The 18,994-nt window shown below is 41.6% G+C and overlaps 2 protein-coding genes across 3 annotated transcripts in view; both read left to right on the top strand.

The window, feature by feature from the left end:
• Nucleotides 1-18,994, top strand: part of caap1 (caspase activity and apoptosis inhibitor 1) — a 228,911-nt gene that overhangs the window by 90,295 nt on the left and 119,622 nt on the right. The window lies entirely within an intron of this gene.
• The window catches only part of LOC306980995 (phospholipid-transporting ATPase ABCA1), a gene marked incomplete at its 3' end in the record, with an annotated part of 176,433 nt that overhangs the window by 86,418 nt on the left and 71,021 nt on the right, over nt 1-18,994 (top strand). Inside the window, exons 32-34 of the mRNA XM_079580541.1 lie at nt 7,542-7,636; nt 9,590-9,695; nt 16,409-16,483. Coding sequence (XP_079436667.1) covers nt 7,542-7,636; nt 9,590-9,695; nt 16,409-16,483 — 276 coding nt within the window. The remainder of the gene's footprint in view (nt 1-7,541; nt 7,637-9,589; nt 9,696-16,408; nt 16,484-18,994) is intronic.

Raw genomic sequence — 18,994 nt, 5'->3', positions numbered from 1 at the left:
AGTCGCACCAGCCAAAACATGCATAATGAAGAAGAAAAAAAACATATATAAGTCACTGCGGAGTATATAAGTCGCACCAGCCAAAAAAATGCATAATGATCAAAAAAACAAAAAACAAATATAAGTCACTCCGAAGTATATAAGTTGCACCAGCCTTCCTGGGGTTGACAAGCCTCTCCCGGCAGCACGTTGTTTAAGCACCAATTTGCAAACTCGTTCTCGCTCTGGCCTCCTACATTTTAGCCCGCGATAAGCTTTTTCTGCTTTCGTCATTGCAGTAAGAGTAACCTCTTTTCAGGCATTTGTGTTCAGTCTTAGAAGATACTCGTGCACAAGCCTAGAGCCCCCTCTAGCGGCTGTCAGTGTGAAAATAACGAACTAGTGAAATTATATGTTTTGATATATAAGTCGCAGCTGAGTATAAGTTGCACCCTCAGCCAAACTATGAAACAAGTGTGATTTTATAGTCCGGAAAATACGGTACCAATAGCAAAAATGGCATTTTCTGGGTCTAGCTCATCATTGGGAGCATGCTTTGTGTTGATAGCAACAGTATAATCCAAAATGTTCCCCAGTGTGCCTTTAACTAATGAATTGTTCATGATTAATTAAGCGTTTACTCATTATTTATTAAGGCTAAATAAGGTGTAGTTATTACAAAGTGCTACCATCTTTTTTCATCACAGTCTCTAATATTATATGGGTCATGTGGTAGGTAAATGGATGCTGCTTTAGGTGCACTCACCCTCTTTGTGTGTCCATTACAAAAAGCTGCTCTGTGCGTACGCCGTGTTACTTCCACTTGCATCATTTGTGGTGTATTTACAAGATCTGTATTTAGTCTCAATCCGGATGCTGTAAAAGTAAATAGACCGTCTTCCTCCTTGCATGGCAACAACCTTGAGGACATGAATTGTAATCTCCAGCCCTCTCCAAACGTCGCTAAATTAACAATAGAAAGTCAATGCCGTTAGTGTAAACTGCGCGGCTCATCTGTTGTTACTCTGGGCATAATTCTCCTTTTTTTTTCTTTTTCCCACACGCGAGGAGGCAGAGCGCTTCACGACCGTATGTTTCATCATTGGCAACACTTTGAAAGATTTATATCACTCAGCTTGCCGGTGTCGTCCCTGCTTTAAGAAAAGTATTTTTATATATACATCTTTCATGTAATATTGAACACTCTTCCTATATAAAATCTAAAGAGGGGCCATATTTGCCGATCAACTCCAGAAACGGTCACACACTGCATGAATAGAAGCTCTGTGTATGCACTTAGACGTTGCCCGTGTGCTATAGGAAACATACATTTTTTATCGTTTTGCATTGGGAAATTAGAGAGGGCCCACCTACGTGAGTGCATTGTGGGGGGTGCGTTCCCTTTGACCCGAAAGCCTTTCTCCACTTTGAATTAATCATGACAAAGTGTACCGCTCCTTTTCATCCCTTATCCCGGCCATCCTCGCAGTATGCCCTTGAGAAGCGGCAGAACAGAAGGAGAAGAAATCGTGGACGTAGCGCCACAGGAGGGGAAGACAGATCATTGTTGCCATGGAAATAGGCAACGGTACACCCGTTATCAATTCCCATGTATTGATGCCTGTTCAGCAGCAATATTAGCCTCCTGAGATGAATGGTGCTACTAGTGTGCTGAGGAATTCACATCCCCACATTTACCAGTGATGTCTTTATTGTTCAGTGAGCAAGCATGTACATCAGGCAAAACATTACGACCACTGACAAGTGAATGAATGTTGCTCATTATCACTTTATTATCACTCAGTTTTGAAATAATGGCATCAGACTTACAGTATTGAATGGGAATGCATATTACAGTGTTGTTATAAATATATAATTCCAAACAAATAACAGTATAGTGGGTGTAACCTTATGCTCGCTCACTGCAAACACCGATAAGTCATACATAGAATGAGCATTAGTGTTTAAAAGTAGCAGCGGAAACTGTCTAAGCACTGGAGTTTTGCAGACAAGGAAAAGTTGATTTATAGAGAGTACAATCCCAAGGCTGTTTTATGCACTTTTCTGCGCATGGCGCCTTCATTGAGATTCCCAGCGTCGAATCAGCAGCGCTGACAGATTATTGCTGTCTTATGTTATCATTTATTCATGCAAGTCAATGAAATGATAATGAATGTGTAAACCTTAAGTTGGAGAACATTTTTCTCTCTCCCCGACAACATACCCAGCTAAGTGCAGTGCGTCTCTGCACCGGAGAGCCGCACAGCCCCAACTGGCTGACACATCCTTCCCCTGCTCCACTCTTTTAAGCTGTCACCGCAACTCCCCCAAAACTCGCGCATCCTTTTGGTCGTAACACAATCTGTCCAGAAGCGTCCTCTCAAGGCACTGCGGTGGAAAAACACAAAAGGTACGGATGAGGTAGCGGGGTGTGGAGAATGGATTGAGGGCAGTCGCTTTGCCAGTGTTGTATCTAAACACAGCAGAAGGCGTGTGGTTGAAGGCAGCCATTGAACGCAGATATATGTGGCTTGGTTGCTCATTATCGGCAGCCGAGTAGTTAGAGCTGTTTTAATTGTGGTACACAGCTGTTGATTGGTTACCCACTGGGGTTACACAGCATATTGTCAATGCGTCCTTACCACAGTCTGGACATGCGCCGTGGGACAGGCACAATGTTAAACAAGATGAGCAACTCAACTTACCCCCTTTACTTATTCCTTTGTAATTTAACAAGAGTTTGCCACGTTTGCCATGTGATTGTGCAACACCTGTCGCACTGCAGTGATCACCGCCCACTCTGCTCTCCGATGGGACTTCACATCCTTAGCCCTGATGAGGAAAATTGAAGGATTTTCGAAAAGTTGGTTGCCTTAGTCAAAAATGGTTCAGTTGCCTTTTACCAATAAACCTTTTACCACTTAAATCCGAGCGCATTTTCTCCAGTTCAGCTTTACCCAACTCTAAAAGCACCCACTTAATTTGAAAGCTAAGACCTACAAAACGTACATTTTTGGTTGTATTGTTGCTGCGTTTTCTCAATTGGCGTTTTCTCAAGTGTGTTTGTTGCTTTTAATTCTGTTATTGTTGCTGTACCGGAGTATAAGTCGCACCAGCCTTGGCAACTGCCTGGGCACGGAGGCGTAACTGCATCGTTGACAAGCCTCTCCCGGCACCACGTTGTTCAAGCTCTCATTTGCGAACTCGTTCCTCTAGCTGTGGCCAACGAGCTTTTAGCCCCCAAGATTAGCTTTTATTATTTTCTTCATTGTAGTGAGAGAAACCTCCGCTTTTCGCCAGTCCCTCACAAGTTTCTCGCTCCCTCCAAACTTTCTTTCTGGTGCTCGATTACCGTTTTTTAAATTTTCAATGGTACAGGAGTAGCAGATACGTCGCACCTGAGTATAAGTCGCACCCCCAGCCGAACTATGAAAAACAGTTCGACTTATCGTCCAGAAAATACGGTAATAGGTATTCCTGTGTTGAATTTATGGCATACTTTATCGGCGTCACAAGATAGAGCCAAAGATAACAACTTCACGCACAAGGGGGCAGTGGTTAAACAGATAAGCGACATGGATGAAGCTGGTAAAAAAAAATATATATATGCGGACAATTGAGAATCAATATGCGTACTGCACTTGTCTTGTAACACTGCAACAGTTTTTTTTGCCCAAAACAGGTTCCAGCCCCAGGGCCTCATGAAGCCCGATAAGTAGGAAATTAATTCATTGGTAAATATTGTAAGTCATGCACTGGCAGTATCAACATTATGCACAGACACCCTGTTGAATGACTCAAAACCTGAACCGCAGCATCGATTTTCCTCATGAAATCATTGGCGTTATAAATTAAATGAAGTATACCTGTAATTTGGTAAAGGACACCCTAATTATGAGGGATTTTTCACTGCAGCTTGCTTTGCTTTGTGTACATGCCCAAGATAACATTTACCTTGGAGGTTGCGAGCGATAAAATGCATGCCAGGTTTTATATGAACACGCCGCAGTCTCTTATCTCTGCAGTGCCGGAGCATGCCAACTCATTCACCCCATTTGATTACTCCTTAGTTTACATTTCCCTCACCCCTGTTTGCTTCGCCAGCTATCAGGCTACTGCTGTGTGCCCAAGAACTCATGTCAGGCACTGAATCCCAAACACAGCAAAGATAACGAAGAAGAAAGACCTGCTCATCACACTGTCATGCAATGTGCCTTTTTCAGTCTTTATTTTTGTTTTGTTGATTGAGGATATGGAGCAAAGCCAAGATAACTAAATTGGTGCGAACGGCAATCATTGGCATTGTACTCATCATGCCAGTCTAAAGGCACACATTTTTTCTTGTTTTATTTTATTTTTTTTGGTTAGTTGTTCTTTTTTTTTTTTGCCTTGTGAAAGGAAAGTATGTTTATCCAGAGATAAGCCAGGGCTGCTGTGCTGTTCGTCTGTGCTATCTGCGATTCATAAGCCAGATGGGGGCTCAGCTTCCACTTCCTTCTACCACTGTTTGTTCCCTGCATGTTTTTTTTATCGCGTCTCGTCTGTTTCATACATTTCTTCAGGATTCGCTATTTTTATTCATTCGTCTGTTTACTGTGTGCTATGTTTGTACTCCAGCGCAATTCCTGTAATTATGTACCACAAAGGACAGCAACCATAGTGTAGGAATTCCAATTTGCAATCATAAAGAATGTGGTTCTATCTCACATTTATGGCGAGGGACCAATATGATATTAGCCCATGTAATAGGACTATAGAAGGTATTCACTTAAATCATTGTCATTTTAAACAGAAGCCTCAATGTATCCAGTGAGAGTCAAAACAAATGACACACACATTTCTGAGTTTTGCCATGCTGTTACCGTTCTGTGACATCATATGCATGCCTCTCTCTTTGTATATTTATAAATGAAGAGTTCATTTGCAAAAGCATAGTTTTTGATATCTGTTACTGTATTCTAGATACCACTTGCGAAACTAGTGTATTTGATCAAAGCAGTACTAATTAGCGCCTCTGCAGGTGTCGTAGCATTTTACGTTTTTTTTTACTCTTTAATTGTACGTGAGAGTAAATACTACGCTGATAGAAAAGACAAAGGGAGAGAGGGATATTGTACATCCAATTACACATTGGAGATCATTTTTTTCACTCAAACTTGACTGTAAATACTGTTTAAGTGGTGCTATCCTGCAGTTAGCTTTAATCGTTAGCCTGTTAGCTTCTTCTTCGTGATTCCATTAGTGTGTATTGGTGACTCCGACCCGGTGGCAGGGATGTTGCAATTGTGGTTTTCTGGCCAGTGACACCAGGGGGAGATGAAAGACCCCCCAATCATCCCATTTACACTTGTATTAGCCCCAGAAGGACTACGAAAAAGATTTATTAAGGTAACAAGTTAGTACTGCTTTAAGTAACTTTCTATTTTCTATGGCACTGAAACAGATCTGATAATGAACAACATCGCAAAGAGAAACTTACAAGCTTATGTTCATTTTTTTTTTGCTAACTTTAATACAATAGAGGTGAAGAAATATATCTGACCTCTACTGAGTGCGGCCCAGTTGTTTGTATATTTTTCTGTATGTGGCCCTGACTGAAAAAAGTTTGGACACCCCTGGTTATAAGGGTTTGACAGTCACGTGGTTCTCTGTTCTTTGCTTGTGGTTGAATTGACAACTGCTGTAAATAGGCATCGCATACGTTTTTGCAAATTGTAATTCATAAAAGCTAAGAACTAATTGTCTGTTCTCACGTCTGTAATCTTTATTTTTAGATCCTCCACTCTAAAATCCCTAATGGAGCAGTGTGTTGTTTCATTCATACGCTTCAGTAAGCCTGCTCAAAATGCCTGCCCACACTCTGGTGTACTTCACGCAGAGATGCCCATGAAGCTCTTCTGCGCTTTATAGTCTCTAAACACCTTCATCGAAGTTTGTTCTGATCGTATTTGTGGTCAAGCTCTCTTTCCGGCGCTGAATTGCATGCTTGCCGGCACACTTCTTTTTTTTGGCTCTTTCATCACCAGTTTACAAATGGAAGCTGTGCGTCATCGTCTAAGGATATTTTCTGGACATGTTACAGTATTTCAGGTTAAACTACAAAACAATATCAAGACTATGGTGTATGGGGTAGCTGTAGAAGCCTAGTGTATGGTCTCAGCATGACTTTTCTGCCCTTTTTCCACTCAATAACTCCCTGCAAACTGCCTGCCAAACTCGACACCATTCTTCCCATGTAAACCAGTGCATCATAACCAGGGGGTCTCTCGTAGATGGCGTCGGAGCCGGGGGTTTTAGTGCCTCTTTATCAAGGATCACTCTGCTAATTACCAGTGTGTTACCTCTCCAAGCAGACACCGCCGCTGTGTATTTACGGCCTGTATCCCTCCACACGCTGCCGAGTGTTGGTGCTCTCTTAATTGGATGTTTGAACGCACCCATTTATCCTCAGAAGGCCATCTAATTAAGCCTCTTCTGCATTACACGTTACTTGGAAAGCTATGGCAGGGGTCTGAATTTGAGCAGGGCCTCCCATAGCCAGGCCTAATTGACTATTATGATAGGGCTGAGAGAGTATGCTTCACAGCGTATCACCTGCAAAATGTACATGTCTTGAATTGGAGTTGATTTTGGCATCACGTTTTTATGGGTGGCTGGGCTGCACTTGTGGTTAGCCTGTAAGCTCATGAAGTTGCATAGCACAAAGACAACAGAAAACTTGTGTTGGATGCTAGAAAAAAAAAAAGTTTTCTTTTGTAATCCTGCCACATTTAATAAGAAAGTATGCAAAGTTTGTTAAGTTCTGCATACAGTAAAACTTTACTTGGAAACTACATGCAGAACGGAAGCTACACTTAGCCTCAAAGTCTCTTGAGACCTAACAGGTCAGCCTTATTTGCAATATTATATATCACAATATATTTATGTTAAACATGGATATGCCACAACTTGCAAAGAGTGTATTTCTTAGTTCAAAAGTAAATGAGATCAGTGTTTTCAGATGTTGAACCTTTGTCTTTATCCTGCGATGTCTACCATGCAGTCACAAAACTGTGATATGTATCATGTAGTATATAGGTAAGCTGTCAGTCCTCCAGGCAGATGACTGACAGGCAGCTAAATACTACATGGTAGCAAAGGTTCTATAAAAGTTGTACTGACCAGGGCTGAGTCTCACAGTTGTAAGGCCACAGGATGCTGTGAACCCCAGGTCTTTATGTTAAGCCATTAAGTCTAAACTTTTGTCGTTATAGAAAATAGGATATGCCTAAAAGACAGTTTACAGGGTTTGCAGGGTTCCAGGGCAGGGTAGTAGTAAAATAATAAAATAAATAGATAATAATAATAGTAACGCATTAGTCTTATAGAGTGCTTTTCCAGATGCTGAAAGTCGCTTTACAATTTTATTCCTTCACACCATATGATGGTAAGCCACTATTATGGCCACAGCTGCCACTGGGCCTGTATAAATGTTTTGTGTTTAGTTTTCTTTTTCCTTGGTATAGCCACTGTTGCAAAATTACAGAGAATTAAATCTACATTGTGTTTCCTCTTTAATCTAGAGAGTCCAGAACACAACAGACACCCTGCAGGACCTGACGGGCAGAAACATGACAGACTTCTTGATCAAAACCTTCCAGCATCACGGTAAAAGGAGGTAATGTCACTTTCAATCTCGTGCCATTTACAAGATAATATGTCTTTGATACGGTGCCACTCTTTGAACAAAGAAAAATGTGTTTTAGCCCCAGCACCTTGAGCTTCTGTGGTATTTCTGAGAATTATTTTCTAAAAGGTTTTGGTCTCACATGAGAGGGCAGAAATGACGAGCTTGGTTACCATTGTGCATCCACTTTGAGAAGGTCAGGCGATCCTCATATGAATGAATAGACACCGCGGTGCATGGCGTGTTGCCATTTTCGTCTCCACAAGTTACTCTTGTCACACTCAGACAAATCCTGCCGGGCTTCTCTTAGATACGCTCCCTTTAACCTGTCATTTTACGCCATGAGCACACTCACTGCCACTGTCTCCCAAAAAATGATTAATAGTTAAGTGTTTGGGTGGTGTGAATGAGCGAGTGTGTGGATGTGCTTTGTCTAATTCACTACTTTTCTTTCGGCGGTGTGCAGGGGCATAACAAAATAATCAGTACTGAACGTAAAGTACAGTAACATGTAGCAGCAAAAATACTGTGCAGAATATGGATGCAAATGACCAAAATACAAAAGACGGTTTTGAAAGTTAACTTTAAGTGAACTACTACAGACTACAGTTAAAATCACTTCTACTACACATACCATGAAGCTTTAATCTCTGAAGCCTGAGCACATTTTCTCCAGTTCAGCTTTACCCAAATCGAAAAGCTTCTCGACTCATTTGAAAGCTGAGACAAAACCGTTGTAAGAGTTTTCCTTGTGTTGTCATCACTTATTCATTTTGGTGCTATGTTATCACTTTTTTGTTGCCTGTTTTACTCAATCTGTTTTTGTCACTGTCTTTGTTGCGTTTTGGTCTCTTTTTTTATCCATGCGTTTCCAATGACACTACGCATAGTTCCGGCGGCCATTTTGAATACCGAAGTACAATTATGCAGTACTGCAACAATAGCTCTACTCAGGATGAAAAGGAACGACAACTGATTGACAGTGGCATCAGTTAAAACACGGCCCCAGAGACGCACGTTTATGTGATATAACCAATAAATGTGGCACAGACGTAGCAGCTCTGTCCTTCTAGCTACAGGAGGAAGATCTGCTTCACTCCTCAGACTAAATTAACACTTCAAAGAGGAAACAGAAAACTTTTCTCTGTGATTTTTACAGTGTGTCTTGTCAACAGAGTCTCAGTCTGAGTCAGTGTGCTCAAGACAGTAGCATGCTACCAGTTTGCAACTGTCAAACATTAACAGTTGCTTCAACACATGAGCGGCTCATGTTGTAGCCAAGGTTTGGAGTGTGGTTCAGGGCTTTCTCTTGGAGAGGTTAGAGCTGAGCTGTTGAAGCTAAATGCTAACTGATAGCATGCTAACGTCTTGAGCAGCTTAAACACTGATTCACTGTTTTTTTTTTACTGTTATCTTCTTGAGCAATGATTTCGAGTAGATAAAAATGCCACTGTCAATCAGTTGTCTTTCATTTATATCCTGAGTAGAGATATTGTTACTTGTTGTAGTACTGCATAATTCTACTTCGGTATGCAAAATGGCGGCCATAACAACAAAAGTCACATGACTGAAAGGCATGTCGAACATTTTTCAAGAAGCTTTTAGATTTGGGTAAAGTCGAACTGGAGAAAATGTGCTCAGTTTAGGCGGGGGTTAAAAGAAAAGAAAAAAAGATTTAAAAAACAGCCGTGCCTTGGACCCCATCCCCAGATCTTGAGCCAGATTCTTGGTCAGGATTCTTGGCTGGAGGTTTTAGCTTACTGTATATGTTTTTGGGTGAAATATATACTACTACCATAACCGGGGAAAGTAACATTTTTCCATGACTGACTCCCTAAAATAAAGTAAGAAACATGCATAGACTTTGACTATCTACCCACTGCTTTTCTCTGGTACATGTAGACTTCCCTTGAACCTGCTTGTTGTTGTTTCTGACCTATCCAGATTTGGAGGCATCTCAGTTGGAGGAGTCAACTCCCAGGTTCGGCTGACTGAGGCAGAGATCGAAGTTGCCTTCACTGAACTCAAAGACACTCTCCGTTCACTTCAGGTAGGTGCAGAATTCCTCCTAGAGAGAATGGTACAGTTGTGTGGGATAGGTTAGAGGTTGTACGAAAAACCTGTTCAGTTTTCGCATTTGTAGTACATGTAGTGGTTGTAGTAGAAGCTGTAGCAGGAGCAGAAACCACAGTGAGAGTTAAAATAGTCGATTTATACTAGTGGGAATAGTAATGCAAAATGAGTGGCTATCATTTTAAACATATTTGAATGTGAATATCGTCTGATTGCTTTCTGACTCAGCCTCCTGTGTTAAATGTCAAAAATTAAAGACCAAGCAAGTCATCATTACTATTGTTATGACATTTGGGTTGTGGCATTTGCCAACTTCTGGTCGCTTATTAAAACTCCTTACTTTATCCCTGCACCAATCGGTTGTTGAGGCCCCTATTATTCCCCTGTCGAGCCCGCGGTTTCCTGGTCGTCTCTTCCAAATGGACCGTGGCGTTCTTTGTCCGCCAAGCTTTGTGCCTTGGATACAGGTGAGGATGCTTGCGGCGGAGCCCCTGCTGAAGACTTGAAAGATTGGAGTTGGGAGAATAATGGTTAAAAAAAAAAGAAGAAGAAAAAAAGAAAAGAAAAGAAAGAGGCATGGTTAAATTCTCAAAATGGGATCTGTGGAGTGACCATGGCAACCAGCATCGCTTTGAGTAAATGGACCCACCTTGGGTTTCATTGCAAAACGAGAGGATAAACACAAGGTCCAGGGCATTCGGCAAATGTTCACCTTTTAAACTGTCACGCTGCAAAGCATTTTTTAATCTTTACCGGCCAAAATGGAAGAGTGGTCCGTTTGAAGACAACAAGATACCAGTGTTCATAGCAAATAAAAGGGAGGAAGGACATGTTGGAAGACGAAAGTGCTCTCTCCTCAGAAATCCATAGGACGGCATTCAAGGAAAAGAAACAGGGGTTATGAGTCTTTGCCAACCAACACCGTACCGTTTACTGCTAGGTGAAGGTCTTCAAGTTGTCCCTGTGTCGCTGCGTTCATGTTTGAGAAGGATGATTGGTGTCTGAATTATTCATAGTGGAAAGAAAATCAGTGTGAATGCGTGTTGGTGTTTGAATTAGTTCTGAGATGAACAAAGCTACCTGTCTAAATGAAGTACTTGTCGAGGCTTTGGTACTCACTCCTCCGTACGCCAGATTGCAGAGGTTGTGAGTGAATGAAAGAGTCTAAGGTTGCACGTCACTGCCTCTGCAAATAATCAGAAAGAGTAGGTGATATTGGCAAGTATTGTTACATGTCCAAATTATTCATAATTCAGCAACATTTATACAAACCCTCAAATATGTGCTAAAATGTCTTAGTTTAAGGTCGTGTGTTAATATTAGCTTGTAGACAATATATTGCTCACATCTCATTGCCTCTGCACCTTTCTGTGTCCATATCCACCGGTGCTACTGTACCATGTCCCCTGCCCCCTCTCACATCCACTCATTAACATCACAGATTTTGGACACAGTGAGATCAGCACATTGCACTGCCCTCCGGCTTCTTCGCTCTCATCTCTCTTTTCCTTTCTGCGGGGACTTCTGCTGTCTGCTGCTAATATGGCTTTAATTCCTACAACAGCAGCAGTGTAACCCTAACGGCATGAGCCAACCCGGCTATGCATACCTCGTTATTAAAGCTTCACGCTGTCCCTAGGAAGAGCCGGCCTTGCAACCGCATTTTGATGAGAACCACTTGCTTTTTCGCACCTGCCCGGACCAGGCAAAAGGCTCTGAAAATGTCCCTTTAATTGCAGGCCCCGTCTCACAGGTAAAAATGAGGGCTTTGTGTTGCAAGACATGATGGGAAGAATAAGAAAAATTCAAGAGGCTGAAAACCTGTAATTAAGGCCAAACAAATCTCAAGTGACACTGTGTTATTATGGAGACTCTTGTTTATATTTCCTGGGATGTTTTTGTAGCCCCATCAAAAAAGCAGTCGTTCATTTCTTTATCTGAGTCATTCTGGACAAAGTGGATGACAACATCCTGTGGGTGATATGCAGGACATGCTAAATGTAGAAGCAGCTAATTAGGTTTGTGAAGTTAACTTTAATTGTGTTTTTTACATTAAGTCGCAAACAGCTTTTTGTTCAAAGAGGCACAGCTGACAAGACTGGTAAACTATTGTGTCAAAAAGCAGCCACATAATTGGAAAAAGCGCACTGGTAATGATAATTATTTAGTTATAGAACGTTTTTTACATGTACTGGCTGTGGCTGTAGAAAAGCTCTTCTTTTCTCAGGGGTCACCACAGTCTTCTTCCATATTGCTATCTAATTGCCATCTCTGTCCAAAAAGGGCCCTTTTTATTTTTGAAAGATGATGATTATTGTTAATTATTACAATGACACTCAAAGGGCTGGGATGATCCGATACGCATCACGATACTCAGGGGCCGATCCGATCCGTATCTCGATTCAATAAGTATTTATGATAAGTAATTTGTTTATGTTAAAATGTGTAAAAAGAAAGCAGTCATGTGTCCAAAGTTTAGGAACCAAAGGCCATTTGACATTTATTGAAGTGTTAAGATTGAAAAATACATTAACACAAAATATAACAAAGGGCTGTTACTGAAAAAAAGGAGTTTGTGATAAAAATGCCTCCAAACACAAGCATTGAAAGTATTCAATACTTGGGGTGGCACAGTAGTACAGCGTTTAGCGCTCGTGCTTCATAGCAAGAAGGTCCCGGGTTCAATTCCCACCTGGACGGGGCTTTTCTGTGTGGAATTTGCATGTTATCCCCGTGTGTGCGTAGGTTTCCTCAGGGTACTCCGGTTTCCCCTACCACTAAAAACATGTACAATAGGCTAGGATGAATGAGAGTGTGTTCGGTGTGGCTTGTTTACATGAATGAGACCCATGTATGTTCATTAAAGGAATAGTTCACCGTTTTTACATACTGAGATATGTTCTTACCTGAGCTTAGACGAGTTGATGCGTACCTGTCTGGTCTTTGTGCTTGCCCTTGGAAGAGCATAGTAGCTTCCAACTTCACCCCGTTTGGAGCTATAGGAATACATTGGGAGAGGCCAAATGCTAACAACATCTTTCGTCTTTTCGCGTGACTGAGGGCACGCACAAAGACCAGACAGGTACGCATCAACTCGTCTAAGCTCTGGTAAGAACATATCTCAGTATGGAAAAACGGTGGCCTGTTCCTTTAACATACACTGTCCCGAACAAATAAACGAATAAACATATACATCAGCACAAAGTATCCAAATCCGATATGTCTCCCAGCCCTAAAAAAAGATCACATTTGCAAAAGCAGAGCTAGAACCAAACCTGGCTCAACTATATTGTCAGTTTTTTAAAGGGAAACAATGTGACCCAGTTTGGATACAGATTCAACATTTAACAATGCAGTCAGTAAGCACCTGCTCTTGGTTGTCTTGACCTGGATGTCTAAGAACGTCTGCCATTTCCACACAAGCGGCACATAAACTAAACTAATCTGGTTGTGGATTAGTCGGCCACTCTTGAGTTTCCTTGTCATCCCGCTGCCCTGGGCCCGAGCAGGTCGACGGGGGCCACCGCAGGCTCGTTCATTGTCCTTGAGCACGGATGAGTTTGACAAGGATTAGATGCAGACGTCCGCTGGCTCGCTCCTCATCTGGGTTTAGCCACCACTAATCCCCACCAATTCTGCTTGTTGGTGCCACACTTGCACTTGCCCACTATTGCAGCAACATCCGTTTACACCACTCGGACCGCTGCTCTTTCAGGGGAACAATAGGAGTCATATTGGCCCAGTGAAGGAAGACATACGGATGAATTTAGAAACCAACATCCAGCGCGCAGAGGCTTTTTTGAACATTATTTTATTCCTCCCGCTTCGTGGTATGGCTGACTTCTCCATCTGTGGGTGTACATACAAAAAGAGACGTTCTCCAGGCTGTGTAGTAGGTTGTGTTATGGTAAAGGCGCAGGCAGCACCTGAGACGGAGCAAAGGGAGGCTCAGAGTATATTCTTAAAATGTTTCCAAATTTATCATGTGCCACAGAGCAGCGCGGTGTTGGCGTTGGGAGTGAAGGATTGTGGGACAGGCACCACAGAGGCGCGCTATGATCTTTTTAGGAACCTGTCTGGGGGCTACAGGCATATAGGCTGCTCTCCTCCACACACCTGAGCACACGCAGATGTCTCTCTTGATTTCTCCCCTCTCATTTCTCCACCTCCTGCCTTTTCTCCTGTTGTCACCGCTCTTCAACCCCCCACCTCCCAATCCTCTTCTTCCTCCCCGTGATGATGAAGGCTGCGGCCACCAGGAGGCACATTTGCATTTATATCACCCAAGCGTAATGTGCTCAGTGTGGTTTTTTTTTCCTTTTTTTTATGGAGGCCATAAGCAGCGTGCGGTATTGACGTGACACTTTGGGGGAAAATCGCACGCCTGTCATCTCGAACTTTCATCCCAAGCTTCATTTGACATAAAGCATGAGCTGAGTGCAATGCCGCTTTAAATGTCCACTCTGGCTTCTTTCAGATCTCCTCGTCTTGTCATGTTGCCACAATGGAACTTAGGGCTGGGCGATATGGCCGAAAAATAAAATAAAAATTTTCTTTTTACTTAAAGAAGTCTCCTGATCTTTCATATGAAGAAAACTGCTCATTAATACAATTAGGCCCATTAAGATAAGATAACCCTTTATTTATTTATTGCTTTTATTTATTGGACCAGACAATTCACCATATGTGTGATTTTGTTAGCTCTGTAAACAGAAGTTAAATAAATGACGATCAAAAACTTGTTAATAGTCACAATCTGGACATTTCATTTTTTTTTTCTTTTCCTTTTTTAGTCCATGAGGACGTGGTGTTGCATAGCAAACAGCTGTAAAGTCAACACTTCTCTCTCGCTCTCTGGAAAGATCGAAACAGTTGAGATTTTAACATTTCTATTAGTTTTTAAATGGTTACAATCGGTCCAAGGACGGCTGAGAAACATCCTGTTAAAGTCTTCAGTCCGAGAACCAGGCTGTTTAAATGCACATGCCACAAAAAGCGATCATGCAGTGTTTCAAAACGTGTCAACAATGTTGGCATTGAAACCTGACTTGAAATGGAGATATTTATGCATTTGCCTCTTCTCATAACGTTAGTGCATGAGAGGAGGAGAGAGGAGTTAATCAGAAAGGAGAGTGTTTCATAAAACACGTGATATCTCCGTTTCTACAAAAAAATCTGTGATTTTGAACAAAACTAGCCTCTGTTTAGCTTAGATTTCTCAGGAACCGAGGCACGTAGAATTAAACTGTTTTCACCTAAGGAGAGCTTAAAGGCTCCCCCCATAGCATGTGTCCATAGCTACAACATAGAATACGCTGTGGTGCTACAAATATCATGAAAAATGGTCCAGATTGTTGGCACTCTACAGCTAAATCCCCAAAACAGCGCGGCACTCAATGTGTTAATAAGCCATGGCGTTTTCAAAAGCGTTTTAGTTTTATCGTCATCATGGCTCTCTGCTGTGATTGACAGACGTCTCCATGGAGGCTTTAGCAAAGCAGCAGAGATCATCAGAAAGTTGCTGGCTTCTCCGCTGGTGTCATTTCGCTTTGGAGCGTCTAAAACGCTGCTAAATTGGCCGCACGTGTAGGGGACAAGGAGCGGCGGACGCGATTTTACGATTTAGCCATTTTCCATATCGTCTGTTTTCAAAAGCATGAATTATTTGAATTCACTTGATGAATTCATTTGGCCAGCCCTAATGGAGCTATTTGCAGAAAAACTCTCTTCTTATTATTATTGTGCCAGTATTGAAGGATTATTTGCCTTTTTAAAACAAACCCTTTTCTGTAACATGGGACCATTATGACCCAAATTATCGCAAGTGAAGATAACTGTGTAGCCGGCACTGGCTAAGTTGGTAAAAAGCGTTCTTCCACGGATCCTGGTGCAGACGATTAGTGTGTCCTTGGGCGAGACACTTCGCCCTCTAGTTTGAGTGGGTGGTTGTATTTTACTATCAGTGACTAAGTAACGACTATTGGGCAGAACTTTCAGAAACTTGTCAACTCACTTGCCTGTGGATTTTTTGGGAAATAATGAAATGTTGTACAATGAGACTCGAGGATGCCTTAGGCTTTATCATTAGTATTATCCATATGCTGCACACTGCAATAAGCGCCGCTGACTGCTGAACGAATGGTTGTCAAAGACATTAAACGGCAATATTTGGAGGCAATCAAGTCATGTTTGATAAGACAAATGAAATCAGAAAGCACGGACACATTGCTGTATGTGGGTATTGTATTATTGCGATCAGAAGAAGAAAATAATGTTCATAAATAGAAACAAATAACACACAGTGCAAAACAGTAAGGCATTTGCCATACATTAGTGCTTATATGCACCGATACATAATATATTAAGCCATATTCTACATCACTTGCAAATTTAGGCCCATGTTTCTGCTCCCCTGCTCAGCTTTTAATTATTCCTCAGCGCTGAATTAAACAGAGATGTCAAAAACGGCAAGGATTGGAGCTAACAGGGCCACACTTTCCCCTCCAACTCGGTGGGAAGTAAGTGGCTCTGTGGACCCAAATGTTCTCCAAAAAGTCTTAATTCTTGTCGGCCTCTTCTTCTTGATGTTTTGCATTTCAAAGAGCGCTGGGGGTATTCCAAGTGTGTCCAATTAACTCTCCAGCTCTCCAAATATGTTTTTCCTCACACGTTTTTTTTTTTTTCTATCAGGAAAATGTGACGCACGAGATTCTGCAGAGGGCTGAGGTTCTGCTGAAGAAGCTTGGGACCAGGGACAATCTGAAGGTAAGGGTTCAAGGGGGTTTTGGGGGCACGGTGTCCGGTCAGATCAAGAAATAAGGGGGGCGCAATTAGGTCTGAGGGTTTAGGGAAGGCTGAACAAAACAGGAGGAGCAAAGTGCACACAACCGGTCTCATACGCACAAGGATGAAAACTTTTTCGACTGGAATTAATTCCCACCTATTAAAATTTCCAATATAACTCAGTGAAAAGATTAATTACTCTGTCTTGCTTTCAACTGCACTCCTTCACGCTCTTTCATGATCTGTGATTCTCAACTTCTGAGTTCACTCACTAGGTTGAATTAGAGATTCCTTCCGTCTTGGTATAAAAACAGTTGTAATATGAAAAAAATAGGTTGCACCGTAAGTATTTGATAGAAAAATAATGAGTTTGTATGATTTTGTGTCACGCTTTGTGAAACTAATGGTATTATGTTTATAATGAGATCTTATTTCTGCCGTGGTTGTCATGGATATTTTGCAGATGTACAGTATGTTTTCTGTTGTGGTTTCATATCTTTCAAGAAGGCGTCACGAGTTAATGAGCGATGAAACGGATTTAACTAAAGATCCTGATCCCAATTACTACTCGTTTTCAAAACCTTTGTTAAAGGGACTAGATGGAAGTTGGTCATTGTTATACTCACTACTGCCACCGCAGGTCTTACGCGTTACTGTTCTATATCAAGCTCATGCATGACGGCACTTCGGAGCCGAATTAACACCTTTGAGCGACAGTGCAGGATTTTAGAGGCAGTTGTGGTGAACAGGTCTGGGCTCATTCTACACATCAGGACATGGCTGGAACATGTAGGGGGAGGAAAATACATCATTTTAACATTTTTAAACTCCGTATAGTCCCTTTAACCTCTTAACTCCCCACCTGAACCGACCACATTTTTGCCAGTTTGGCATTACCCATATCTAAAAGCTTGTTGAACAAAGCATCAGAATAGCGACTAAAACACCCCAGAAGAGAACCAACAAGAATAAACTAACTAAAGGCAACGAAGCAGTGACAAAAACTTGACAAAAAAAGAGGATGAAAACGCAACGAAAGAGTGACAAAAAAAGCCACAGAAAAGCCACAAAAAGTCAACAAAAGAGTGCCAAAAAAAATAAAAATGCCAAAAAAAATAAAAATAAAAGCAATGAAAAGGTGACAAAAGTGTCAAACATGTACTGGGGGGGAAAAAAAGGCACCTAATCATTCCTCAAGAGACGACAACACCACAGTTAAGGGAGGTATAAGATCCGTTTTCAAATAAGGGCTACACTTCTATTAATGGATTTTCATGTATGTTTTATATAATAAATTATATACTGTATATAAAAAAATGTTTTTCGAATTTGCAGTGGGCCAGTTAAAAGTGGGCCGCGGGCCGCAGTTGGCCCGTGGGCCGTAGTTTGGACACCCCGGCATAGATCCATATGTCACTTTGGTCAGCTACAATTATTTCCCCCAGTGTTCCATTTTCCTGTTCTCTGTGTGTAGACTTCCTTAATCAAGTAGATTCTGGTGATACTCTGACTGATGCCTTCGAAGCGAGTAATATATACTTGCCACACTTTGTAGAAACTTCTTTATTAAGTTTTCAGATTGAAAGATTGAAAGTGTTCCTAGTTTTCTGGCAATAAAGGCACATATGTATATTAAACCAAAATGTTTTTGTGTTTTTATGAATCAAACCCCGAGCTCTCCACCTTTGAGAAACTTTAAGATAAAAGGCAGTCTGGCGGGGGGAAATAATATCAGCTGTTGTGAATCTCTGTGGCGTGTGGCTGTGTCTTTCTGTGATGCGCAGCCGCTCTGTTCGACTGACACTCAAACACCATCCCGGCTTAATTAGCGTCGCACTATCAGCGGGGAGCCCCACTCTCTTTCATCCTTTTCTTCTGCGCGCCCCAGACACCACACGCTCAAAGGATCCCGTACATTAAAAAGAAAGACTGTAAAATACTATTTTTCTTTCAATCTGACACATATGGGATATCACCAGTCACACAAAAGGCTTTGTCTCCTATTGAATCAAAAGTTGTGTTTGTCACTGCAGCTTGGTGTTCTTAGAAAATACTGAGCTGTAGTCATTTTTGCTGTTAATTGTTGAAAGGGCTTTTTGGATGTTGTTTAATGGGCTAAGATGAAGAGACTCATCAGTGGAGGAACGTTATGGGCTTTACTATAATGGTTGAGGGAGGGAGTCCCGTTGGTTATTGAATTAATTGCCACGAGAGAAAGTGAGAATGCATTCTAATGAAGGCTAATTATACAAACCACAACAAAGAAATTATAGACCTTTTCAATCAAAGTGAATTATGGGAACATATCTGGACCTTAGTTACAGTATACGGAACTTCGTGACCATTCATGTGGATTGTTCTAGTAATGAAAGAGATATTAACCTCATAACCGGAGCACATTTTCTCAAGTATGAATTTACCTCAATCTTAAAGCTTCTATTAAAAAGCAAAAAGACAACAAAAGAGCGACAAAAAAGCAATAGATTAGCGGCA

The sequence above is a fragment of the Gobius niger genome (assembly GCF_951799975.1).
Source record: "Gobius niger genome assembly, chromosome: 21".
NCBI lineage: Eukaryota > Metazoa > Chordata > Actinopteri > Gobiiformes > Gobiidae > Gobius > Gobius niger.
Note: the sequence above shows the minus strand (reverse complement) of the source record. Positions and strands in the feature narration are given on the sequence as shown.